This window comes from Dromiciops gliroides, chromosome 1 (genome assembly GCF_019393635.1).
Source record: "Dromiciops gliroides isolate mDroGli1 chromosome 1, mDroGli1.pri, whole genome shotgun sequence".
Lineage (NCBI taxonomy): Eukaryota > Metazoa > Chordata > Mammalia > Microbiotheria > Microbiotheriidae > Dromiciops > Dromiciops gliroides.
Window position 1 is genome coordinate 73216251 of NC_057861.1, and position 26785 is coordinate 73243035.

General features: G+C 46.9%; 2 protein-coding genes across 3 annotated transcripts; both read right to left on the bottom strand.

The window, feature by feature from the left end:
* Positions 1–1467: 1467 nt before the first annotated feature.
* Positions 1468–9552, bottom strand: LOC122737109 (intercellular adhesion molecule 1-like). Its single transcript, XM_043979553.1, is given in 10 exon segments — positions 1468–2098; positions 2100–2141; positions 2143–2198; positions 2899–3144; positions 3293–3535; positions 3646–3936; positions 4082–4348; positions 4351–4416; positions 8499–8774; positions 9396–9552. Coding segments are annotated over 10 exon segments (1641 nt in total). The 5' UTR covers positions 9463–9552; the 3' UTR covers positions 1468–2011.
* A 2946-nt stretch (positions 9553–12498) lies between these two features.
* On the bottom strand, positions 12499–19272 carry MRPL4 (mitochondrial ribosomal protein L4). 2 transcript variants are annotated; one of them, XM_043967349.1, is made up of 10 exons: positions 18965–19272; positions 18598–18737; positions 18121–18178; positions 17875–18037; positions 14063–14114; positions 13852–13969; positions 13606–13712; positions 13276–13385; positions 12852–12925; positions 12499–12708 (listed from the first exon to the last, which is right to left on the bottom strand). In XM_043967349.1, the coding sequence occupies exons 2-10, from the start codon at positions 18604–18606 to the stop codon at positions 12563–12565; spliced, it is 837 nt and encodes a 278-aa protein (XP_043823284.1). In that variant the 5' UTR covers positions 18607–18737; positions 18965–19272; the 3' UTR covers positions 12499–12562. The 2 variants fall into 2 exon arrangements, with proteins under 2 accessions (XP_043823284.1, XP_043823198.1); XM_043967263.1 differs by lacking the exons at positions 18598–18737; positions 18965–19272 and adding an exon at positions 18295–18436.
* Positions 19273–26785: the final 7513 nt, after the last annotated feature.

The following is a 26785-nucleotide window of genomic DNA, read 5'->3' on the forward strand; positions in this document are numbered from 1 at the left end:
ATATATAACCTATATCAGATTGCTTTCTGTCTTGGGGAGGGAGGAGGGAAGGAGGGAGAAAAATTTGGAACTCAAAATCTTATAAAAACAAATATTGAAAACTATCTTTACATGTAACTGGAAAAAAAACTTTTAAGATTTAAAAAAAAAGTCTTCAGCTCAACTAAGGAGGTGAGACTCATAATGTCCTTTTGCTGTGGGCTGGAATTTGGGGTCAAATTGATTGTGAGTTGTCCCAAAAGAATTACAAGACTCAGAGACTGAGTTTCCTAAATTTTATTGCAATACTGTGGGTGACCACAGGGAGTGAACCAGAATATTGGAAAGGTATCTCTCCAAGAAGGAAAGGAAAGACAGTTATATTTATAGTATAGATAAATTGATTATCAGTCTCATTATAATAATCTCCACCTTGGGGAGGTACAGGAGAGGGCCTGTCCTACTCACTCTAATATTCTCCACCTAGGGGTGTTACAGGGGAGGGCTTATCCTAATTTGGAATTCCTGGGGTCCTAAGCCAACCCCCGAGACGGGTACCTTTTTGAGTGGAGGTGTGTTTTGGGGGTTTACATGTCATAACGTGAATCTGGGGACAAATTTGGCCTTTTCTGTGCATGTCTCTTTCTGATTCCCATGGCTAGTTTCAAAATATAATAATTTTCATTAGAATTTCTATAGGTTGTCTTTTTCCTTTATTGTTATTTTGACCTGACCCGTTCTAGTCCGTTATGGATGTTGATCACTATGGGTATGAGAACCTAACATAAGTTATCCATTAACTGGAATCTAACTCCCTTTTAGAGCTAATATCTGTATCAGAGCTTGGGTCTTATATTTTTATATTAACCCTTTTTTGCCTCCTACATCACTTTGACCCATCAGTTTCTATGTATTATGTTCATCTCTGGGTGCTTCATCTTGGGAAACACATTAGCAAACCAGCCATGTGGCCTTTTTGTTTGTTTCTGAGACAGGTTGTCTTAATTTCCCCTGGACTGGAAAGTCAGTAGCTACTAATGGCCCTGCAAGGAGCCATCAACCTGCTCTGTTTCCAACATAAGCAGGTTCAGTCTTTCTTAGGCAGCCTAGTGGGTCTCTGCTCCCCAGACTTACCATTGTTGATGCCAGATTTAGTTTGGTCATCTGTTCCCTTCATTCATTCATTCATTCATTTATTTTGTCCCGGCTGGAGTTCAGAACTTCAGAATTCAAGCAATCTATCAGCCCCACCCTCTTTACCGGAACTCTTTGGAGTTGACTCTGTACATGAGTGTGTGTGTGTGTGTGTGTGTGTGTGTGTGTTTTCCAGGGCCTGTGCATTTATGAGTAGGTACTGTGTATGTCTGCTGGCCTTGTTTTACAATCAGTGATACCCCCCACATCACACCCCATGTCCAAAGTTAGGTAATAAGGGCCTGGGGACCAGGAGGGTGGTGACCTGAGACAAGTTGTTGGTTGCCCCAGAAGTAGAGTCAGAGACATTGGTCAAGTTTTATTGGTAGGAGTAGGGAAGACAACAAGCTATGGGTGAGGACACCCCTCTCTATCTTATTCCAGGCTTTCCCCCTTTCCAGCTCCAAAGTGCTGAGGCAGTTTTCAGCTAGTGTTTCCCCTTATGTGTTGGTCCAAGACTCCACAGGGTCTTCTTACATTCCCATGTCAGTGTCGTCGGGTACATCCCCGGGTCTATTCTCACACTTGGGTGATCAGTAGTCAGTCACAGTCTCTTCCATCCCACAACTCCCTTGCTCAGGTTCCTGAGTCCTGTTCCCATCACCCAGGTGTGCCCAGACCAGTTTAATATGTGGCTCCAAAGGGTCTTCAGGCTACCGGAGGCCTAGAGATCAAGCAAGATCTCACATGCTGTCCTGAGACCCAGAAAGAGTGTCAAGAAGCTTTCTTGGCCCTGGCTTCAGGGTTTGGGCTACAACCTAGTTTCTTCCCACAAGGAGTTAGCCAGTCCTTGGACTCTCCAAAAAAAGTGCTTGTGTAGGAGAGGGTGAGGTCCCCTCTAGGGGCAGTGTTTGGCCTCTGGGCTGATCAGCTTCATGGCTCTAGCCTCCTGTGCCTTCTTCAGCTCATAACTTCTAATCCGCTGCTTCCCGGTAATAGAGATATCCAAAGAAGCTCAGAAAACTCACAAACCGCCAGGATGACCAGTATGCTGATGATAATTGGCAATGGGTTCACATCCTGGACTAGAAGGAAGGATGGGTCAGTGAGTATTCTGTGGCCCTGTCTTGCTCAAGACCCCAGAATTGAACAGGACTTCAGGGGAAATTCTAGCAAATTCCCTCTGAGGGGAAATACCCTCATTAAAGCTTCCATGACAGGGAGGCACCAATCCTTTAGGCTTAGACACCTCCACTGAAGGTGACCAGGAATTCATCCCTGAGGCAGCCCATTCTATTTTTAGGAAGTCCCCCACCTCCCCCCACCCCGACCCCCACCATGTTGACATTAAATCTTCCTCTCTGTTGCTCCCCTCATGTTGTTCTGGCAGAACAAGTATAATCCTTTCCTACTTCAGCCCTTCAGATAGGAGAATAGTTATGGTTTTCCCTGTCTATCCATCCCTCCATGTTCTTTTCTCCAGGTCAAATCTCCCCAGTTTCTTCAGACAATTCCCCAGTTGCAGAGCCTTTGTTGGGTTTCTCTACTGTGTCTATGCCCCTCCTAAAATGTTGCGCCCATGCACCCATTCCATTGAATAGTCATTTATCCAGAAACTACAGGGCACTGTGCTCAACAAGGGGATAAAAAGGGGGGAGAAAAACTAGCTTTCCTGCCTTCTCGGAGATGAAATTTATTCTGTTCCCAGCCCCCTCTGAGCAAGGTCCTATTCCTGAATTTGATCCGTCCTCCCCTCCCTCCTTGATCAGCCCCTTGGTCACTCACACTCTACAACCACTGACACGACTTTGGAGACTTCTCCCAGTGAGTTCTTAGCAGTGCAGCGGTAAGTGCCATTGTAGGCTCGTATGACGCGTTGGGGTATCCCAAGTGGCATCCCCATCTCTTGGTTTTGTGGGACACACTTCACGATGGGGGCTGGATTTCCTCTAGCTGTGCACTGTAGGGTCTCTTCAGCCCCTTCAGACCAGTTCCATTTTTCTGGGCATTCCTTCTCCAGCTTTGGGGGGACTATAGACACCAGGGTTGTTAGTACTGAGTGCCCCCCTGTCCCTCCCCTCCTCCCCCAAACATACACATACACTGTGACCTCTGAACAGCCAGAGGAGTGAATGAAAGGTCAGTCTGGGTAGCAAAGAGGTAAGGGGTCTTCACTTACATAGGACATTTAGTTTCAGGGTGCTGTTTTTACTGAGTCTCTCTTCCCGCAATTCCATGATGGCCTGACAGGTGAACAAGCGCCCGTTGTCCTTCTCCTGGACTATCAGGGATATCCTGTCAGGTTCATGAGGTGGAGCCCCCTTAATCAGCACCTGAGCTGGTGGTTGGGCCTCGCAGGTCAAGTTCACTTGATTTCCCTCCTGGATGGGCTCACGGACTATAAGACGAGGTTGTGGGAAGGCTAGAGGAGAGGAGGCCTGTGTTGTGATCCTCACCCCCATCAGTTCTTTCATTTCCTCCTGCCCCTCCCCCCAAGCAGGCCGGCCCAGCCTGATCCCTTTCCATCCTTACTGTAGACTGTCACGTCTTCTGATACTTTCCAAGTTTCATTCCCCAGGCTCACAATGCAGGTCAGCTCTCTATCACCCTCCTCCTCTTCTTCCCCCATGATTGTGGCTGTGGCCCTTAGCACATCTCCGAGTCGGGTAATGAGAGGTTGAGTCAGCCTCTGTCCTCCCCAGGACAGTTGTATCTGGGCTTTCTTCACTGGGAACACCTTGCCCATCTCACATGTCACCTGCTTCTTGGTCCCAGCCTCCAGGAGCTTAGGGGTCTTAAGCACTGGGGGTTCTGGTGCCAGGGCTTGGAGAAAAGGAAGAAAAATGAGAGAGAAGAGATGGAGACCAGTGAATTGGGAAAGGAAAGTCACCAGCAATGTATGCCCTTATTGCTCTTCCCCCTACCCAGACCCCAAGCCTGCCCTTCAACCTTCTCCCCAACCCCTTACCAAAGGTGTGGAACGTCAGCAGGGCTGAACTGTTCTCATAAAGTTCTAATCCCCTTGGTCGAAGGTCCAGCTTAGTGTGGCAGGAGAAGTTTGCCTCATTATCCTCCCTACTGGCTATGGCCTGGAACTTGACGATGACTGTGTCCAGGGTATTCTTTGGGGCAGACTGTCTGCTTATCTCCTGGGCTCCCCGAAGCAGCACCACCTGCAAGTTCTCCCGAGGTCTCCCACCTGTCACATGGCAGCTTAAAGTGAAGTTCTGACCACGGGGATCCAGGGGAGAGAGGACTGCTCCCGAGAAGGCTCCAGATTCAACTCCACGTTCTTTGGTTGCTCTGGAGGGTAGGGAAGGAAGTAGGAATAGTCAAATGGAAAAGGGGTATGGACTGGTTACCAGCCTGCCCCTTCTAGAAGGGCTTTTGCTTTGCATTATGGGGCAGGCTGAATGGAGCTTCTAGCTATCCACCCATCCATCCATCATCTATGTATCTATCTTATAAAGAAGGAAACTAAAGCCAGAGAAAGAAAGTGACTAGCCTAAGGTCACACAGCTGGTCCCCCTTTCCTGAGCTGCCTCTGTTGTTCACACCTCTGTCATTGTTAGCTGTCTGATGGAAAGGGGAGCCAGGTGACTGTGGTGAGAAATTCTGTTCTGCCATTTACTGTGTGAACATGATCACGCTACTTATCTTCTCTGGGTTTCAGTTTTCTCTTCTGTGAAAATCATCCTTTAAAAGATGGAGGAAGCAAAGAACTAAGGTGGAAACTAAGGTGAATGCCCATGAATTGAGGGAAGGAGTGGCTGAACAAATCATGGTGTAAGAGGGCAGCTAGGTGGCACAGTGGATAGAGCGCTGGCCCTGGATTCAGGAGGACCTGAGTTCAAATCCGGCCTCAGACACTTAACACTTATTAGCTGTGTGACCCTGGGCAAGTCACTTAACCCCCACTGCCCCACAAAAACAAAACAAAAACAAAACAAATGATGGTATATAAATGTAATGGAATATGATGGTGCTGTAAGGAATGGGAAGGCTTGCATGAATTGGGGCAGAGTGAAGTGAGCAGAACAATTTATATTGTAACAAATAAAATGGTAAAAATGAACAATTTTGAGGGATTTAAAGACAACAACTTTGATGGACACAATGGTCAGATATGATTCTGGAGGATTAATGATAAATATTGCTAACCAACTTCTGACCAAGAAGTGATGGACTAAATATTGCGAATGAGATACAGTTTTGGACATGCACAATAGGGAAATGTTTGATGTGATTGTGAATATATGTTACAAAGGTCATGTTTGTGTTTTTTCCCAAGAGGAAAGTTAGAGAAAGAAAAAAATAAATACTTGATCATTAGAAAAAAATTAATTTTAAAAAGATCAGGGAACCAACAAGGGAAAATTCAATTCTGGATGTGATTTTCACTAACAGGGATAAATAAGTTTCTGAGAGTGGAAATGATAGAAACTTTGAAGGGAAAATAAGCACCACGTCTTACAATTTCTAATAGAAATAAGAAAACTGGACAGAGTTTGATGTGAAACCTTGATCTGGGGAAAGCCAATTTCCAAGGCTTCAGGCAAAAGGATAGGTAAGACTCCATGGACTAAAATTTTAACTAGGGAAATCAGCTGAGGAGGGATGAGTGGGTAGAATTCTGGCCTTTGAGTCAGAAGGGCCTGAGTTCAAATGTGACCTCAGACATTTACTAGCTGTGTGTCCCTGGGCAAGTCACTTAACCCCAATTCCGACCCCCCAAAAAAGGGAGGTCATTGCTGATGGGGAAATATGTTTTATATTCTTTTTTATTTATAATGGGTATCGTATTATTGCCTTTTCAATGGGTAGAGTGCAGGGTAGGAGGAGGGAGCAACTTTGAAACTAAAAATAAAATTGAATTGAATTTTAAGAAGGGATGGAATTTGCAAACTCTAGAAAAATAGAATTTGCAAACTACAGGGAATAGAATTTGCTAACTCTAGGCCTAAAGAGGAAATGAGAAAAGGCACTTTTCTCCTTTTGCTAAGGGGCAGGGGACTATAGATGTGAAGCACTACATATGCTGTAGCCTCAGTTGATATGTTGGTTGGTTTTGCTGAATGGCTTTCCAATTTTGTCCTCTTTTTTATTTGTTCTTTCTTATTATGGTGAATGGCTTTCTGTTCTAGGGGAAGGGAAGGGGTACACTTGTAGATTTACTAGGTGTGAAAGCAAAAGGTCTTCTTTTTTTTTTTTGTGAGGCAATTGGGGTTAAGTGACTTGCCCAGGGTCACACAGCTAGTAAGTATTAAGTGTCTGAGGCTGGATTTGAACTCAGGTCCTCCTGACTCCAGGGCTGGTGCTCTATCCACTGTACCACCTAGCTGCCCCAAAAGGTATTCATTTAAAACAACAACAACAACAAAATAAGTTTGATTTCAATTCCTGGCAAAAATCATTAAAGAGATGGTTCGAGAGCATCTAAAAAAAGGAAGCTGAGGGGGCAGCTAGGTGGTACAGTGGATAAAGCACCAGCCCTGGAGTCAGGAGGACCTGAGTTCAAATCCAGCCTCAGACACTTGATACTTACTAGCTGTGTGACCCTGGGCAAGTCACTTAACCCCAATTGCCTAACCAAAACCAAAACCAAAACCAAAACCAAAACCAAACAAAACAAGGAAGCAGTGGTTAGTGTCATCATGGCTTTATCAAGAATAGGTCATGGTCCATTCTTTTTTTTTTTTTTTTTTGGCGGGGCATTGGGGGTTAAGTGACTTGCCCAGGGTCACACAGCTAGTAAGTGTGGTGTCTGAGGCTGGATTTGAACTCAGGTACTCCTGAATCCAGGGCCGGTGCTTTATCTACTGCGCCACCTAGCCGCCCCATGGTCCATTCTTCAAGAGGGCTTGCTAACCTGGGAGTTATGTGTTCTCATTTGCAAAGGGTTTAAAGATAGTTAATGACATTCTTGTAGAATAGTGAATTTGGTGCAAGGAGTTCTCTATCCCAATGAAATTACTGGTTTAGTCCCTATCCCAATCCCCATTCTTGTGGAAAAGAGGGAGCTAGGTTAGGTTCAATAGGCATGTAAACACTTCTGGACAAAGAGGAAAGATGGGACCATAGGGGATCTCAACAGAGTTGAACGGAAGACTGGAATTCTGGTTTCAGCTCAGACAGGAAGGTGGAAGGTGTCAGAAGCAGTCTGTCCTGATTCACTGTACCAATTTGCCTTAAGAACTTTTTAGGCTCACTCTGCCCCAGGCTCAAATTTCTTTGCAGAAGAGCTGTGGAAGGTGGTACTACTGTTAGGAGGGAGCTCCCTAGTAAATTTTACTCTCAGTAGCTGGGACATACAGGCTGCAAGCATACTCTGGTTCAAGACTGTCAGGGCAGATTATTCGTGTAAAGGAAAGTTTGCAAGAACTCCCTAACTGGTTTTTCACACCTACATTCTTGCTCTTCCCTTTCTTTCTGCTCCATGGCTTCCTCCCACCTAATCCCATCCCCCCCAAACCTCCTTCTGGATAGATCTAGTAATATCACTCCTTTGTTCAAAAAACCTTCCATGGCTCCCTCTTACCTAACAAATAAAGACAAAACTCCTCACCCTGGCATTTTATGACCTTCCACAATCTGGTTCTGCTATATGCCCATTATGCTCCAGCCCATGTCGGGGTATCAAATAATGTTTTATCAGATAATAATGTATAAAGGGCAAGGAAGGGCCTATGTTTTATCTCAGTCTGTATCTCTTCCAGTGACCAGCCCAATCTGCTGAACACAGTAGATGCTCAATGTTTGTTGACTGAATTTGGAAAGAATCAAGTTGGGGGTGTGAAGAATTGGGGGGAAAGTGGCTTAAGTCCTCCTTAAGGTAGCTTGCTTCAGAGTCTGTAGGAGCCTGAATGGGTCACAGGAGGAGAGGGGCATCTCTCATGTTCCACCGTTCATTCCTGATCACGCCAATTCTGGATGTGACCTCTGAACTTTCCCTGACAACTCTTGCTTGGTCTTTGACTTCCCTGTGGCAAGCTTCCCTATCAAACTGGAGTTATCTGCACAGATTCAGCTCCAAGGCTGTGAGCCCCCCCCCCCCCCAGGACAGGGGTCCTGCTTCATCCAGTTTCACATTCCTTTTTGCCTCTCTCAGAGTCTGGCATAGAATCAGTAGCATTCAATATTTGTTTTGTTGAAATTAATTCCTAAGAAAAGATTCAGGTGACTGGGTATTTGTCTGTCTGCCAGACTCAACCCTTTCTTCCCGCTAGTCACTCTCTCAAGCCAGGTTAACAGCATGCCCCCAAAGGGTCACCTCACCCCCTTCCCTGTTACTTCAGCTAACACTCCTCCCACTCCTCCTCAACCCTTCCCCACCCATACCAGAGTCCCTAGTCCCACGATTCCATCAGCACCTCGATTTTACTCACCATAAACCATGATGTTGGCCCTGGTGCTGCCCTGCACCTTCCCTGGGCAGTTGGCAAAGCATAGGGGACTATTATCCTGGGTCACATTACTCAGCCTGAAGGTTATCCAGTTCGTCCCGTTGCTCTCCAAGACCTTCGCCAGCCTAGTCTCCAGGCCGATCATTTCGGAAAGGTAGCAGTCGGTGCTGCAGTTCATCACTACCGAACTGCCCACGGGGATTATGCTGTTTGGGGGATCCACCCAGACCTGCGTCCTGATAGGGTTCCCCAGGGCTCCTGCAAGGACACAGCCCAGGTCTTGAGTCTGGCCCTGGGAATGGAGTCACTTCTATCTTCCCTCCCCCCTCAACCCACACATTTTGACTCGCTCTCCGAGGAACTAATCTCTGGAGTTTTGAAGGGAACTCCCCCCGGGTTTGCCCCACCCCAAGCCTGGGCGCTTTTGACTCTGTCTGCACTTCCTTGAGGGGAACCAAGTTCTGGAATTCCCCTGCCAAGGGTGACCACAGACTTCGCCCCTTGGAGGGAATGGGAGGGGGGGAGAAGGCTTGAGGAATGACGAAAAGATGGGGACGGGGGGCCTTAGGACCCCGAGGCACAAGGCTCCCTCCCAGCCCAACTCAGTCTGCCCGCGTTCTCCTCCTCCTCTTACTCTCTTCGGATCAGCGAGCGGTGACTGCCACCTGAAGTCTGAGGCTTCGAAAGTTTCTGAAGTTCCTTCCCACCCTCAGTCCTGACCCAGAGCAGTCACTGCAGCTTCGGGGCTGATGGCAGCCAGAACTACTAAGAATTGTGCCTCCTCCTCCCGGCAGCTCTCCTGACCGTCCCTCCCCAGTCAAAGCCAGCGATCTGAGACCAGGCGGATGGGAAAGAGCTAGGCAAGATCAAGGGTCTCACCTGAGGGTAAGAGTGAGGGCAGGAATAGGAGCGCAGTCAGAGCGGGTAGGGGCTTGTGGACTTGCATGTTGGCGCGGGAGTCAGAGCACGAGCCGGAATTAGCGGGAGGGCAGAATGTGAAGCCAGGGTGCGAGGCTCCTTTTATGATCTCCCCTGATGATTAGGGGCTGGACTGGAGCGAGGGAGGGGGAAGGCGGTGCTGCTTTCCCGGAAACCTCACGCCTTCCCCTCCAAACGAATTGCCCGGTATTTCCGGGTGGGGGGATGTGGGGGGCGGGGGGAGAAACACATCGGGGATCAGTCCCTCCCACCCGGTCAGGAGTTTCCAAAGTAAAGTAACTGCATGCGGGCCATCGGGGGTGGGAGGGGGGGTAGGCTGGAGGCCAGACAGGGGTCCAGTAGCAGATTTTGGGGGTGGAGCTGGGAGTCATATCCAAGAGAAATATGACATTTGGTGCACCTTCACCCACGTAAGATTGACGGTCCGGCAAATCTTTTGGTTACCGTTTTATATATATATATATATATATATAACCTTTTTTTCCTTTAATCCACTCAGGATTTTAAATGTATCCGGCCCATTCAAAATGTATTCTTTGCTTAGATCCGGAATTTGCTTCCCTAGTGTTTTTGGTTTTATTTTTGAAGGCTGTGTTCTGACCCCGGACTCTTCTAACTGACCCCCGGGAGGGGGGTCGCTAGACCAGATAAGGAACAGGGGAGCTAGGATGATTGGGACAGGACCCAGGAATTCCAGGCTCTGTGAAGTATAAGAAGGTGTAGACCTCGTGGCCCTTCTCCTTCGCCCCCATCCCCCCAACACTGATTGCGGAATGCGGAACTTTTCCCGAGAAGTGCTGGAGCCTCTAGCAGTCACCCTCATACTCTCAGCAGAAGCCTGGTTAGGTGGCCGTGGGCAGGAGGCAGTGGGGAAGCATCAAGTCACGTGGAACGTCCCTGTGAAAGTCCAGGGTCACAACCAAGTCTATTCGCCATTCTGGTCCCTTATAGATGCTGTCGTCACATTTGTCAGTACTAAATTACCCTTTACCGGGGGCGACAACGTAGTTCAGAGAAAGAGGAAGAAGGCACTTCTGCAATGACTCGCTGAGCTGGCCCCCAGAATGATTCGCCTAGGGATAACTAAGCACGGTCGTCAGGGAAGGGAGATATCCCTACCCCTTTCCTCAACCCTCACAGCAAGGTGTCGCTATCCTGAGGGGGAAATCGAGGCGCAAAGGATGAAAAGATTGTGTTCCAGGGGCTTGAGCAGCGTGGAGGGAGACTTACATGGGGAATGCAATGACACCTTGGGTGAAGCCGAGGCTTCCCTGGAAACTCAAACAGGGGCCAACCCAACACTCCTCCTCCCTGAACCGTTGATACATTGGGGACAGCAGGCACCTGAACCAGCACTGGTTTATTGGAGCTGCTGGAACCCAGCATTGCTGAAAGTAGGCCTGGTGGGTGGAAAGGGCGACAGAAAGCCTGGGGTCCGGCCTCCCCATCTCAGAGGCCCCTTGCAAGGATGGGCTGGATCATTCCCCCCCTCTCCTGCTCACCTACCTACTGCAGAACTGGGAACCCTGCGGGAGGGGAACTCCATGGATTCCGGAAGCTTAGGGGCCCCTTTCCTATCTCTGATGGAGGGTCTGCTAGACTGCTGAGACACCTCAGCTCTCCCCTTCCTCCTATGACTGAGTCTTAGGTCTTACCCCCTCCCCCAGTTTCCTGTTGTGGGACCCACACTGAGTTGTTGCCATGGTGTCCACAGGGCAAAGAGGTCTCCCAGCAGAAAAGGAAGGGGAGGGGGACTTATACCGGGAACGCAATGACACTGAAGGGCTGTGTCCTCATCTCCGCAGTCCTCACTTCCTCGGAGACCCCAAGAGGGGCCCGCCCCAGCCCCCCTTTCATTCCTGGAGTGGCAACCCGAGTTGAACAAACAATCTAATTCCAATCCAAATTCCCTCACCTCCCAAGGCAGGAAAAGTGAGACACTCGGCCACTCCCTAATCAAGTCCCTGAGCAAGGAGCTCCAATCACCCCATTCCTTTCCCTCCTCCTCCCTAACCCACTGCATGGTCTCTGATAGAATTTTGAGGGTGGGATGTTGGGAGGGAGAAGAGCATGGGAAAATTAATCAAACCATGAGATCTGGGATTTGGGAAACCCACGCTCAGGTTTGTGGGTCTGGAAAATCCTGAGCTGTGAGGTCGGAATGTACAGGTTATTTTTAGGTGAAAATTTCCCCAAGCTAAACTGAACAATCAGTAGCTGAACCTTAACCCCGGGACTCATGGCCAAGGGCGGCCCCATGTGGCTGCACTGGGATGGCAGGACTTGACTTGTCACTCCTCAGGTTTCCATGGCTCTTTCCCTGACAAAGCACTAGAAGCCTGCAGGGGTCAAGAATCAAGTGATAGGAGTTGGAGGAGGGCAGGTGCCCACAAGTCCCAATTCTCAACTCATCTATTAAGTGTTGGCAGGAGGGGAGAAAGGAAGGAAGTCTCACCTTTCTCCTTTATTGGCTGCTTGGCCTTGCCCCCTTTTTCTTAAGAACCAAAGTTTTGGACAGCTAGGTGGTGCAGTGGATAAAGCATCGGCCCTGGATTCAGGAGGACCTGAGTTCAAATTCAGCCTCAGACACTTGACACTTACTAGCTGTGTTACCCTGGGCAAGTCACTTAACCCCAATTGCCTCAAACCCCCCCCCCCCCTCCAGAACCAAAGTTTTAATGGGCGGGGGGAGGAGCAAGGGAAGAAAAGGAAACAAATGTTCTGCTGTCCATAGGGTGTGAAGGCATACTTCTCTTCTCAAAAGGGTATAGAGTTGAGAGATAGGAAGCAGGATGGAGCTGGGGGGGGGGGGGGGGGGAAGGAAAATTAGGATTTCCTCTGGGGTGCCAGGCGGCTTGATACACTGACTAACCCTTGTTGGAGGAAAAGAGAGACTGCCTAAGGAGAAGAGCCCCAAGTGGGAAGGGAAATGAGGGAGGTGTTTGGTGGGGAGGCAGGCCAGAGCCAGAACCAGAACTCCGAGACACTTGCCAGAATGGAGCAATTTGGCTTCCAGATTTATCAAAGATGTGAAAGCAGGAGGCAAAGTGGCAAAGACTCTTTATTCTGCGCTGCCAGGAATGGAGAAGCACAGTCACCATGGAGGGTCAAGGGAAGTCGCTGTAGGGCAGGCGGAATGGGTAGAGGGGTGTATAGCGCTTATCATGCCATAACAGCTTCTTCTCTAGGAAGGCAACGGTGCTGAGAGTCAAGACCAGGGTCTGGTGCTTCAGCATACTGTGGACATTGAGGCCTGTGAGGACAGAAAAGGGAGGTCAAGGTTGGAGATGTTTCCTCACACAGGATCTGGGCTAAGTCACAGGCCAGCTACTCAGGAAGGGAGGCCTTCTAAAGAGTGGGGTCTTCAAGCTAAACCACTCAGACCCAGCCACTCACCAACTGCTGGCACCAAGTTGATGGTCTTCAGGTTGGATACAGCAGAAACGATGTTCTGGGGCATCTCCTCATCCCTGAAACACAGAGCTGGGTAAGCAGCAAGTTATCTCAAAGAATGCCCAGAGGGGCAGCTAGGTGGCCCAGTGGATAGAGCACCAGGCCTGGACTCAGGAGGACCTGAGTTCAAATCCAGCCTCAGATACTTAACACTTACTAGCTGTGTGACCCTGGGCAAGTCACTTAACCCCAATTGCCTCACCAAAAAACAAAACAAAAAAAAGAAAGAAAAAAAAATGCCCAGAAATAAAGAGGCCCCTTCTGACCCTCCACCCACCCAATCATGAGCTGGAAGCCCCAGTTGGACTAGGAGAAACTGAGCCAAGGAAGACTGGTACCACTCCCACTGCCCATAGGCACCACTCACACATCAACAAGGAGGACGGAGTCACCCCAACGTCGGTGTCGAACCAGGTCTAACAAGTATCTTGGGTCTGAGGTTGGCAGCTCCAAGGAATCTACCACATGAAGGTCATCCTGAGAGGTCAGAGTTAAGTCAGCCTTCAACAACTAGACCCTCTCATGGATGGGGCATTCTGGTTTATAGGACAGGAAAGAGGCATCAAAGCCCTTGCCAGGTATCAGAATGCCAGAGTCCTGATTTCCAGCTCCATCCAGGAACACCAGAGTCACTCCCAAGGGATAAGACAGCTCCAGCCCACCTCCCATTATCTGGGTGAGGGGCAGTAGTCGGTACCTGCATCAGCTTGATTGTCAGGGCCACCTTGAGGCCTAGCACTCGAACCTTCATGGGCAACATGTAGTAGTAGCTAGTTGGACCCCGTGGACCATGGGCAATACCACCTGTAGTGGGGATGGGGGAAGAGGAAGCAAGGGAGAGTCTGATAAATGCCCAGTGCATTCCTACAGCAGACACTGGCTCATGGGCTCCAAAAATGTTTTTGTGCCTTTTTCTCAACACCCCCAAATCCTCAGGACTGACCTCCCCGCCAGATCGGAGAACGGATGCTCCCATGCCGAGCTCGGCCTGAGCCTTTCTGCTGCCAGGGCTTTCTCCCACCACCTCTCACCTCTGCCCGTGTCTTGGTCTTGGCATAACTCTGTTACGGGGAGGGAGAGAAAAGAAGAGAGAGGAATCATTACAGTGTCCACTCCTACCCTGCACTCTTCCTACCCACTATTATGACACTCACAATTCTCTTGAAGTTCTTCTGCCACATGGCAACCTCATGTAGAATATCCAGCCTGAGAAGAAGGAACAGTCATATGTAAGAGCAGAGAACTCTGATCAAATGGCCCCCAAGAGATATTTTTATTGCTGAGCCGATAGCCTTTTCTCAGGCCTTGTCCTCCTTGACTTCTCTCTAACCACCGACACCTTCCACCAAGGTTCACAACCTAGAAGTCAACACCAACTTTTTCTCACTCCATATATCCAATAAATTGATAGGATTGATTGATATGGCCTCCACTGACACCCCTTCCACCTCTCCACTTAAATGATGACTACCATGGCTCAGGCCCGTTAACCCTGAATGGCAAATTGCAGTAGCTTCCTAACTTGTCTCCTGCTTCTCACCTCTCCCTTCTCTAGGACATCTTTCAATGAATTTCATCTGTTTATGAAAATCATCTTCTTCAAGTATAAGTCTGGCCAAGTTATTTCCCAGGTCAAGAATCTTTGGTGGCTCCCTATTGCCTTTAGTATAAAAAACAAATTCCTCAGCTTGGCATCTAAAGCCCTGCACAGTCTGGCTGCGGACAACCTCCTTTCCAAACATTTTATACTTCTCCTTGTTGCTCCCTGATCTCAGTCCTCCAGGCTGTGTCCCTAAGCCCTCTTCACCTCTATCTCAGAATTCTCAGCTTCCAAGGGTCAGTTCAGATGTCACCTTCTTTGGGAAGCTTTTCTTGGTCTCTCCTTTATCAAATCTACTTGCATTTACTTATGTATGTGTGTGCTCCAGTGTATCTCTGTGTACAATCCCCCAGTAGAATGTAAGCCCCTAGGGGCAGCTAGATGGCGCAGTGGATAGAGCACCAGCCCTGAAGTCAGGAGTACCTGAGTTTAAATCTGGCCTCAGACACTTAACACTTACTAGCTGTGTGACCCTGGGCAAGTCACTTAACCCCAATTGTCTCACTTAAAAAAAAAAAAAGAATGTAAGCCCCTTTAGGGCAAGACTGCTTCATTTTATTCTTTCATTCCCAGCACAAAGGATAGTGCTGCTTGTTGAAGTGTACAGAGGTGGGGGTGGGGGTTAGTTGCCTTAGTCTGGGTTAAGGTTTTCCTAAGGGCCATTAGGCAAAAATAAACATTTACAGAGGACTTAGCAGCACTATAGGAAAGAAATGGGACACAGGACACTTTCACAGAATCAGAGAAGGGCACCCAATCCAAACTAGCATGCGTCCCCTTGTACAACCCATCAACAAGGGGCCATCTACCCTTTGCTTGAAAACTTCTAGTCCCTAACACTACTGGCTGTTGTGATCCTGAAGTAAGTCAAACCTCTCAGGGGGATTCCAGAAGCTTTCTGACCGTTGCAGAGAGAGCTGGTAAGAGAAAAAAAGAATTGAGCTTTCTCACAAGATCTATTTTCCACCACCGAGCCAATCACACTTCACTAGCTGTGGTCTGATTTCTCTTTCTTCCCATATAGCTTGGTGAGACCTTGCTTTCCAAGCTAGAATATCATACTGTATTATTCAACAAGAACCTGGGGATTCACCCCTGTGTTTTCCTCTCCACTGACAAATATTCTTCTCTCTCGTCTCTGCCTTCAGAGATGGTTCAATGAAGAGCTGAAAAATGGGTAATTTCTCAGCCAACTCCCAGGTGACAAATTTCTCTTTAATTAGCTGGGACTAATCCTCAAAAAAATATATGTGTTGGGCCTGAATTCAAAGCCTTGTGCTGGACTTGAATCTGAGCTTACTGGCTGTGTGCCCTTTAAGCATCTATTAAGTGGGGCAGCTAGGTGGCGAAGTGGATAAAACAACGGCCCTGGATTCAGGAGGACCTGAGTTCAAATCTGGCCTTAGACACTTCACACTTACTAGCTGTGTGACCCTGGGCAAGTCACTTAACCCTCACTGCCCCACAAAAAAAACCAAAACTCAAAGAAATAAACATTTATTAAATATATCCTAGGTCCTGAGGACTACATTAGGCACCAAGGATACAAAAACAAAAGTGAAAGTCCCTACCCTCAAGAAGCTTATATTTTGTGAGGCAGGACAATAAACATATATCATAAGTACATATAAAATAAATACAGGATGGGGCAGCTAGGTGGCACAGTGGTTAAAGCACCAACCCTGAATTCAGAAAGACCTGAGTTCAAATCCGGCCTCAGACACCTGACACTTACTAGCTTTGTGACCCTGGGCAAGTCACTTAACCCCCATTGCCCCACAAAAAAAAAAAAATACAGGGTAATTCCTGTGGGGAGGCACCATCAGCTGTGGAAAACCAGGCAAGGCCTCATGTTGGAGCTGATGCTTAAGCTGAGCTCTGATAGCTTCTAAGGATTCTACACCAGATGAGGAAGGAGGGAATTCCAGGAATGAGGTGATGGATATTGTCCAAAGGACAGAGATGGAAGAGAGGAGACCCTGAGCAAAGGATAGCAATAAGTCCGGTTTGGCTAGACCACAGAATATATGAAGAGGACTAAAAGGTAGACTGTAGCTAGATTGTGTATAAGGCTTTAAATTCTAAGCAGAGGGGTTTATATTTCATCCTAGAGATCAGATCTCCTGGAGTTTATAGAACAGAGAAGTGACATGGTCAGACAAGTATTGTAGGACTATCACCCTGGCAGCTGTGTGATAAGAGGATTGCTTAGGGGAGAGACTGTAGGCAGGGAGGCAGTGAAGTGGATAGGACAGGGCCTTGAGTTAAGGCCTGAATTCCAATATGGTCTCAAGTCACTTAACCTCTGTCTGTTTCCTAATTTGTAAAATGAGGATAATAATACCATCTACCCATATGTTATTGTGAAGTTCAAATGAGATATTTGTAAAGTGATTAGTACATTGCCTACCACATAGAAGGTGATTAATAAATGTTTGTCCCAGCCTCCCACAACCACCAACTAGGAAGTCATTTCAGGCAAGAGGTGTTCTGAGCTAAGGTGCTAGTCTGTGAGTAAAGAAAGGCACTGACATGTGCATGAAGCTTCATTTCACAGCCCCATTAAAATTAAAAGGTTAAAGTAAACAGTGAAGAAATCTTACCACCTTTCCCAGCTTGGGAAGAGCTGCCAGAGTTTGTATTATCCTTAAATAGCCCCCCCCCTTTTTTGTGGGGCAATGAGGGTTAAGTGACTTGCCCAGGGTCAAACAGCTAGTAAGTTTCAAGTATCTGAAGCCGAATTTGAACTCAGGTCCCCCTGAATCCAGGCCTGGTGTTTTACCCACTGCGCTACCTAGCTGTCCCTTAAAAAGTTTTTCAAAAGCAGGGTTCCTGGAGGCAGCTAGGTGGCAGTGGATAAAGCACTAGCCCTGATTCAGGAGGAGCTGAGTTCAAATCCAGCCTCAGACACTTGACACTTACTAGCTGTGTGACCCTGGGCAAGTCACTTAACCCTCATTGCCCCACCAAAAACAAAATAACAGGGTTCCTGCTATGCTTTAATGAGGTACCTGGGCAAGGTGATAGCAAATGGCAAATTTTGGTAAATGTGAATATTTTTAATACCCAAAGGGGTATTAATAGGTAGTGGGCTGTTAGGCACGATGGTATGACTTCCAGAGGCTACAGAAATGAGGGAAAGGAGTGAGGGTAGGGGGCTTGTCCTTGAAGGTGACTTTCAAACCAGACTGGGGCTGGGGGGCCACAAATACCTTGTCCAGGAAGGTTTGGGACAGAATGCTGGCTTGTAGGGGGCGGGAACTGTACTTCCCTTTGTCTTTGTAACCCAGTTCACGTAGCACTGAGTTGGTGGACACTTAATATATGGGTTGGATGGGAGTTAGGGTGGGGTCCCCTCGCACTCACCGGGGGGCCACGGCGAACACATCGGGGTGCAGGTCAGCCAGGCCCAAGCGCGTTTCCTCATAGCCCCGAAGAGATTCCACCCAGGCTTGCACCGGTGTCTGGTGCACGGGAACCGATAGCTCACAGCGGCGGAGCAGGGGGACACCGGCGGGGGTTGGAGGTCCTAAGATGGGGGTATAGGCATGAGCAGGAACCCCGCACCGCTCTGTCCCCTGAACCCGCCCCTTCCCTAGTGACCCCCCTAACCTGTAGTCAACACATGCTCCGGGCCTGCGAGGTCTCCGCCAGTCAGCGCGGACAGGGCCTGTCCGGGGAGGAGGCGATGAGAGGAGCCCAGGTGACCTTTGACCTCTGCCCTCTTACCTCCCGCGACCCCTTCCCTTTATTCCCAGCTCGGGCCCATTTCGGCCCAGCCCTCACCCTTCGTGCGGGGGTTAGGCCCCGACCGGGTCCAAAGACCCCCCAGGCTGCCCGGACCAGCAGCATAGCTGCAACCGGCTCCGCCACCCAACGAGAGGGGAACTTCCTGGGGCGCCCGGAAATGACATCATGAGCGACAGATATCTAGAGCTCGAATTGTGAGCGGGAAAGTTTGGACTCTATAACAGGGGAAGGCACAACTCCTGGGCAGGGCGGTGTTCAACACCGCCCCCCTCAGCCCCCCGCCCCCACTTAGGCCCCGCCTTCTCAGTGCCCAGTTACGCTTTCTCCTTGTGACCTCACCCAGTCCATCCTTAGGCGGGGAAGGGGCGGGGCCTAACTGAGACATCTGAGGAATAGGAGCTTCTGATCCACTCCTCTTTTGCAATCAGCGCTGTTCTCCCTCCTGGTCCACCGGGGTGTCCTGGGCTCAGAACCTAAGGCTTTAATTTAGAATAATAGAGAAGTTTGAAACGTTGCTACAGACATTACTGAAGGGACCTCTGACATTTGTTGCCCCAACCCCTTTATTTTTCAGATAGGGAAACTGAGACCCTGAGGGAGAAAGACATTTGCCCCCAAGGCCATGCAACTTGGTAGTGGTGCAGGAATGAGGATTCTAAATGAAGTCTTCCCCTTTACTAAGAGTATGCACGCACTCCCCACTTACATCACGCCTTCCAGCTTCTGCCTCATCATTCTGTTGGGTCTAGTCCCTTCAAGGTCACTGGAGTTCTGCACCCTTCAGTGCAGCCCCTCATTGGGGTTAGGGTGCTTCATGTAGTCTGTGCAGTTCTTCTCCAGTAAGGGTGATCAGTATGGCGCTTTCTCGGGTCACTGTAAACAGGGTGGACCCTCCTTGATCAACGTGGTCAGGCTTTCCTTCACCCCTATCAGGAGTAGTTGTTGATCTCACCCTCTTCCAAACTCCAACGTTCCCATCCTAGCACTCAAAGGATAGCTGCTTATCTTTCTCTCTCTCCCCAGCCTAGTGTGGGCTACAGAGCCAAAGGTCAGGCTGTTGCAGACTCTAAAGTCAATCTTTAACTAGATCTGTCCACATGACCCCCTCCTCATGGCATCCCGACTATATTCCTTCAGGGAGACTGAGGCAGGGCACCAAGCTGAGGCTTTATAGAGACTCAGGACTAAAGATATAGTTTGCTGAAGGAGGTAGGAGTCCCTTCCCTAACCACAATTGAGCTCACTTCTGCACCCTCCACCATGGCCAAGCTGGAAGACGAGAAATTCCAGGAGTGTGACTAGAGCTTCAACATGGGCCCAAACACTGAGCCTGTATATTGAATCTATCTCTCTGCTGCCTGTACCTGGCCATCTATACCAGATGTCCAGCACTGGAGAGATGGGGTTGGGGGTCAAGAGGCAGGGGGGAGCTGGAGTAGGATGATCCCAGACTCTTAACTCCTTCCAGTCCTAGGATCCACCCTTCCCCCACTATGTTCATTAGTAGTGCAGGAGGGAGGGGCAGCTAGGTGGCTCAGTGGATAAAGCACCAGCCCTAGATTCAGGAGTACCTGAGTTCAAATCTGGCCTCAGACACTTGACACTTACTAGCCGTGTGACCCTGGGCAAGTCACTTAACCCCCATCGCCCTGAAAAAGAAAAAGAAAAAAAAAAGTAGTGCAGGAGGAAAGGAAAGATCCCCAGGGGGAATACCCCAGCCTGTTTTGCATGTGAAGGAGCCAAGGAGGCTGAGGAAATTTCTGTTTCCTGGGGGTAGGAGTGTATGTGAGGGTGAGGGTGGGGGTGGGGGAGGAAAGGATTGTGTGTGTGTGACAGAAATGAAGTGGGCCAAGCCTTAGCAACTGTAGATGAAGGATAGCCTTGGGTTGGAAAACAATGGGCAGAAGATGAACTTCTTTAAATAGAAGTTTCAGGAATGGTGTAGAGAGTATTTTTGCTCAGGAATGGGTTTGATAGATAACTTTTAAATTTCCCTTCATCCCTCATTTTTGTCTGGTGATTTTGAGAGAAGCAACATGGCAGTACAAAGGAAAAAGTCCTGGACTTGGAGTCAGGAAGACATGGCTTCAAATCCCATCTATGTGTGACCCTAGGTAGTTAAATTAGGTGGCAGCTAGGTGGTGCAGTGGATAAAGCACTGGCCCTGGATTCAGGAGGACCTCAGTTCAAATTTGACCTCAGATACTTGACATGTACTAGCTGTGTGACCTTGGGCTAGTCACTTAACACTAATTTCCAGGGTGGGGGGGAGAATTAAGTTAAGCATTATTAAGAATATTGTTGTTTAAGTTGTGTTGGACTTTATATGACCCCATTTGGGGTTGTCCTTGCAAAGATATTGGAGTGGCTTGCCATTTTCTTCTACAGCTCATTTGACAGATGAGGAAACTGAGGCAAACAAGGTTAAGTAATTTGCCTAGGATCAACATAGCTAGCAAGTTGATTTGAACTCAGGTTTTCTTGACCCCAGGCCAGGTGCTCTATCCATTGCACCATCTAGCTGCCCTATTAAGAATCTACTATGTACAAAAATATATATAGCTGTTCTTTTTGTGGTAGCAAGGAATTGGAAATTGAGGGACTGCCCATCAATTGGGGAATGGCTGAACAAGTTGTGGTATATGAATGTAATGGAATTCTATTGTGCTGTAAGAAACGATGAGCAGAAAGAGTTCAGGAAAGACTCGAATGAACTGATGATGAGTGAGATGAGCAGAACCAGAACATTGCGCACAGTATCATCAACATTATGTGTTGATCAACTGTGATAGACTAGATTCTTCTCACCAATACAAGAAAGTTCCAAAGGACTCATGATGGAAAAGGCTCTTGGGGCAGCTAGGTGGCGCAGTGGATAGAGCATGCGCAGTGGATAGAGCATCCGCCCTGGAGTCAGGAGTACCTGGGTTCAGATCTGGCCTCAGACACTTAACACTTATTAGCTGTGTGACCCTGGGCAAGTCACTTAATCCCAACTACCTCACTAAAAAAAAAAAAGGCTCTCCAAATCCAGGAAAAAAAGAAAAAAGAACTGTGGAATATGGATGCTGATTGAACCATACTATTTCTTTTGTTTTTGGTGCTGTTGTTTTTCTTTTTTGAGGTTTTTCCTTTTTTGCTCCGATTCTTCTCTTATAACATGACTAATGCAGAAATATGCTTAATGCTATTTTATATATATATAGATATAGATATAGATATATATAGATATAGATATAGATATATAACCTATATCAGATTACCAGCTATCTAGATGAGGGGGGAGGGAGGGAGAAAATGTTGAAATTGGAAATCTTATATAAACAAATGTTGAAAACTATCTCTACATGTAACTGGAAAATAATAAAATACTTTTATCAGGAAAAAAAGAATCTACTATATACTAGACTTAGTCTATAGAGAAATGTAAAATTCTTTTATCTTTCTTTCTGTAGCTTAAATGCTACTGAGGATACAGCATGTACACAGATAAGTAAATGCAAGATCATTTGAGAAGAGACTATTAACTAGGGGGAATCTAAGAGGCAGAGGTTAAGTGGGAGTAGATTTCAAGAAGGAAGGAGGGCACAGCCTGTGCAAAGGCAAGGAGGAAGGAGATGGAGTGCTGAGTTCAAGGAACAGCAAAGAAGCCAGTTTGTTTTCGATGTAGACTCTGTGAAGGGGAATAGTATTCAATGTTCGGAAAAGTAGTCTGGAGTCAGATTATGAAGGGCTTTCCATGCCAAGCTAAGGAGTGTGTATTTTATCCTAGAGGCAATAGGGAGCCACTGAAGATTCTTGGGCAGGGAAGTAACTTGGCCAGACATTTGCTTTGGAAAGATTACTTTCACAGCTATGTGGAATATAGATTAGAGAAAGGAAGGGTTGGAAGCAAAGAGATTAAGTAAAACACTATTGAAGGTAATTTTTTTTTGATAAAGGTCTCATTTCTAAAATATATAGGGAACTAAATCAAATTTACAAAAACAAGACATTCTTCAATTGATAAATAGGTTGAAGGTTATAAATATGAAGTTTTCAGAGGAAAAAAATCCAAACCATTCACTGACATATAAAAATGCTCTAAATCATTAATAGAGAAATGAAAATTAAAATAACTCTAAGGTAGTTGCCCAAAGGGCAGCTAGTTGGCACAATGACAATAAATGGGGCACTAATAATCTGTCTCTAAAGTGAAACTCTATTTCTTGGGGGCAGTTATGTGTTACAGTGGATACAGTGCCCAGCCTGAAAGTCAGGAAGATTCATATTCTTAGTTCAGATCTGGCTTCAACATTTACTAGCTGTATAACCCTGGGCAAGTCACTTAATCCTCTTTGCCTCAGTTTCCTCATCTGCAAAATGATGTGAGAAATAATTATAACCAATATCTTGTGGGGGGGCGGGGAAACCCAGTGATTCTCCCATTCTGTCTTAGTCCTTTCACCGCCCCCCCACCAACTCCAAGATCCAATTCGCCTTGAAAGTGGGATTCATCTGAGTTGAGGAGTCTTGGATGAAGACAGATCTATTTTTCTAGATGGCTAAAGGACTTTACTGATGAGATTTAGCCTGTACCAAACCACACCTTGGTAGAAACCATTATGCCCCCCACCAGATTGGGTAGGGTTCTTTCTCTGATGTCTTCTTTTTTATTGAGATTTGAGTGAACTAAGTCGCTGTTTCCCCAGACTTCTTCTTCTTCTTCTTCTCCTTCTTTTCCTTCTCCTCCTTCTCCTTCTCTGCCCAAGGTCACACAGCTAGTAAGTGTCAAGCGTCTGAGGCTGGATTTGAACTCAGGTCCTCCTGAATCCAAGACCAGTGCTTTATCCACTGTGCCACCTAGCTGTCCCCAGGCTTCATTTTAATATAACACACCTCCAATCATATCAGCCAAATAGATTTGATTTCTATGTGATGGACCTCCAAAAGTTAGAAGGATATATAAACTGCGACCCCACTGCCATGAAGAGTCTTTGGTCTGAGAGAGATGGTAAAAGACAATCCTTTTATTAGTAACCTGCTGACCTATGAATAAAATGATTAAATTACTCAGAAACCATGTCTCTCATAGTTTTAATCATCACAATGAACTGCAGAAGGAAATGGCAAACCACTCCAGTATCTTTGCCAAGAAAACCCCAAATGGGGTCCAAAAGAGTTGGACACGACTGAACGACAACATATCAAAAGTTGCACAAAAAACTACTAAAGTGTAGACATCACTACTAGATCCATACTCCAAAGAGATCAAAGAAAGTGAAAACAGACCCATATGTACAAAATATTTATAGCAGCTCTTTTTGTAGAGGCAAAGAATTGGAACTTGAGGGGTACCCATTAACTGGGGACTGATTGAACAAATTATGGTATATCAGTTCAACGGAATACTATTGTATTGCAAGAAGTGATAAAAGAAACAGCTCCAGAAAAACCTGGGAAGATGGCTATGAACTAATGCAAAGTGAAGGGAACAGAACTAGAAGAATAATTTGCACATAGTAACAGCAATATTGTAAAGATAATCAACTTTGAAAGACAGTCTCTGATCAACACAATAACCAACCACAATTCCAAGGGACTCATGAGGAAGAATGCTATCTACCTCCCGATAGAGAGCTAATGGACTCAATGCAATTGAGGAGTATTGTCTTTTCTTTTTATCTTGTTCTTGCTTTGTATTTTTTTTGACATGGCTCATGTGGAAATTTGTGTTTCATGACTATACATATTTGAATCTGCCTCTTTGCTCCCTGTACCTGGCCATCTATACCAGATATCCAGCACTGGGGAGATGGGGGTGGGGGTCAAGAGGCAGGGGGGAGCTGGAGTAGGATGATCCCAGACTCTAACTCCTTCCAGTCCTAGGGGACACCCTTCTTCTGTTTTGTTTTTCTTTCCTTAATTAATGGGGGATGGGGAGAGAATTTGGAACTAAAGTTAAATTAAATGAAAAACTAAAATAAATGAATAAGTTAATAAATCAATGCCCCCAAAAGAGTGATATTGCAGTATCCTATTCAGAGGTGATAAGGGTCTGAAATAGACTGGTGACCATTTGATAGAAAGGGAGAGAGGAGAGAAGTGTCCTAGAGGTAGAATCAACAAGTCTTGACAACTCATTTTATTTTATTTAATTTTTTGTTTTGTTTTTTTGCTGGGCAATGAGGGTTAAGTGACTTGCCCAGGGTCACACAGCTAGTAAGTGTCAAGTGTCTGAGGCTGGATTTGGACTCAGGTCCTCCTGAATCCAGGGCCCGTGCTTTATCCACTATGCCATCTAGCTGCCCCATTGGCAACTCATTTTAACTCCTGATGCTCTGTATTAATTTACGAAGCTGAAAAGATCATGAGATTACAGCTCTAGAGGCAAGGGACTTCAAAGGCCATCTGGTCTAACTTCCTCATTTTGCAGATGAATAAACAGGTTAGATTTTTTTGGCTACCATCAACTGTTGGTTACTTTGGGTTTTATGGTCCACTAAAATCTCGTTATCTTTTTCATATGAACTATTTCTTCCCCTCTCTCCCCATCTAGTTCTCGTGAAGTGAATTTTGTGAAGTGACTATAAAGGGTGAGAAAAAGCAAAGAGTTGAAATTAATTTTGAGGTTGTGAACCAGGATAACTAGTTGAGGAGGAGAAGCAGGAAATTGGGAGGGGGTAGAGACTTAGGTTTATTGGGGAAGACAATAATTTGGACGTGTTGATTTGGAGCAGTCAAATGGGAATGCAGAACTGGATGGATCTCAGGAGAGAGATGAAAGCTAGAAATATAAATTTGGAAGTCATCTTCACAGAGGGGTATAATTGACCCCCTTCCCACCCACCCCCCATCAAATTGATATCACCTTAATCTCTCTGTACTTCCATTTCTTCACCTGTAAAAACTACTTCACAGGGTTATTGTTATGAGAAAGACTTACAGATGAAGTGTGATCCAACACACATTCACGAAAACAAGACCTGAGGTATGGGCCTGAGGTAATAGATGAGATATTTGTGAGTAAGGGCTCATGTTGTGTCCATCCCTAACTCCCGAAGAGTTGATTGATTCTTCTTTGAGGGCTGGTAACAGGATTACTACACTGTTGTAGACGTGGCTAGAATTGGGGCTGGAGTTTCAAGGCCTCCCCAACGACTCTTGCAGCCAAAAATGGGCCCCACCCCCTCAAATTCCCATTTCTCCATCCCCCCCATCTCCTTTAGAGTGCCAAGAAGAACATCTGGAAATCTTCTCTGAAGCAAGCATTCCCTTCCCCCAATTCTGGATCCAGTTGTCACTTGGGGCTAGAATAGCACTGGGGATGTTGGGAAGTGGTAGCTCTGACCATCTCCCCTAATATGATCCTGCTCCCCCAGGATCATTCCCTATGCACTCTATTCTGCCAGATATCTGCTAACATTTTTCAGGCAAAGAGGGATGTACTAGGGACTGGAGTCAGGTCATCTTGGTCTTGGTTCCACCTTCAGTGAAAATACTGGAACCTAAAGAGGGGATGTCCAATGGCGTAAGGACCATAGGACCACAGATCCTTCTTATTCTCTCACCCCAGCAGCTAGACTTTGGAGTATGTATATATCAGAATTTTACAGGAGTTGTCCAGAGGGACTCAGACCTTAAAACAGAGAGTATTTTGGAAGTCCTAGGTCCAGAATGACTAGGGCGAGGGGCAGCTAGGTGGCGCAGTGGATAGAGCACCGGCCCTGGATTCAGGAGGACCTGAGTTCAAATCCGGCTTCAGACACTTAACACTTACTAGCTGTGTGACCCTGGGCAAGTCACTTAACCCCAATTGCCTCACCAAAGGCAAAAAAACCAAAACCAAAACCAAACCAGAATGACTAGGGCAAGGGAGACTTCTTGTCCCTTCTACCCCTCTCCAAACACACAGGTGGCTTCTTTATGTATTAAGGGAAATAGGTGGGGCTGGACTGGTGGTTCACCTAGCTGAGATTGCTATTAAGTGAGCTCTGTACCTGGGACACATGAGACAGACCTGGAAGGGCTGAGTCTGTATGTCTGAGAACCATAGAGTCTCTGGGTTAGAAGGAACCTTGAAAGACATACATTCCAACTTGAACCTGAATAGGAATCTTACCTACAACATTCCCTGTGTGATCATTGTCCCAATGCCCTTCCTAAAACATGGTGTCCTGAACTGAAAACAGCACAGATAAAGTGGGCAGTGACAGGGAGATTGCTACTTTCCTCAGTTTCACCCTTAGTACCATCTCCATTAACGCAGCCTAAGTTCACTGGCTCACACATCTAGACCTGGAAGGGACCTCAGAGGCCTTTTAGTCCAACCCCCTCATTGTACAGAGGACAAAATGTGTTGGAGTCTTTGGCTGCTAAATTATCACACTGTTGGTTCACATTGAGCTTCTGGTCCACTGAAATCCCTGTCTCTTTCTCACATGAACTGTTGTCTCTCTTCTCATCCTGGACCTGTGAAATTGATTTTTTTGAATCTCAAATGAAAACTTTACATTTATCCCTATTAGATTTAATAAGATGAGATTTG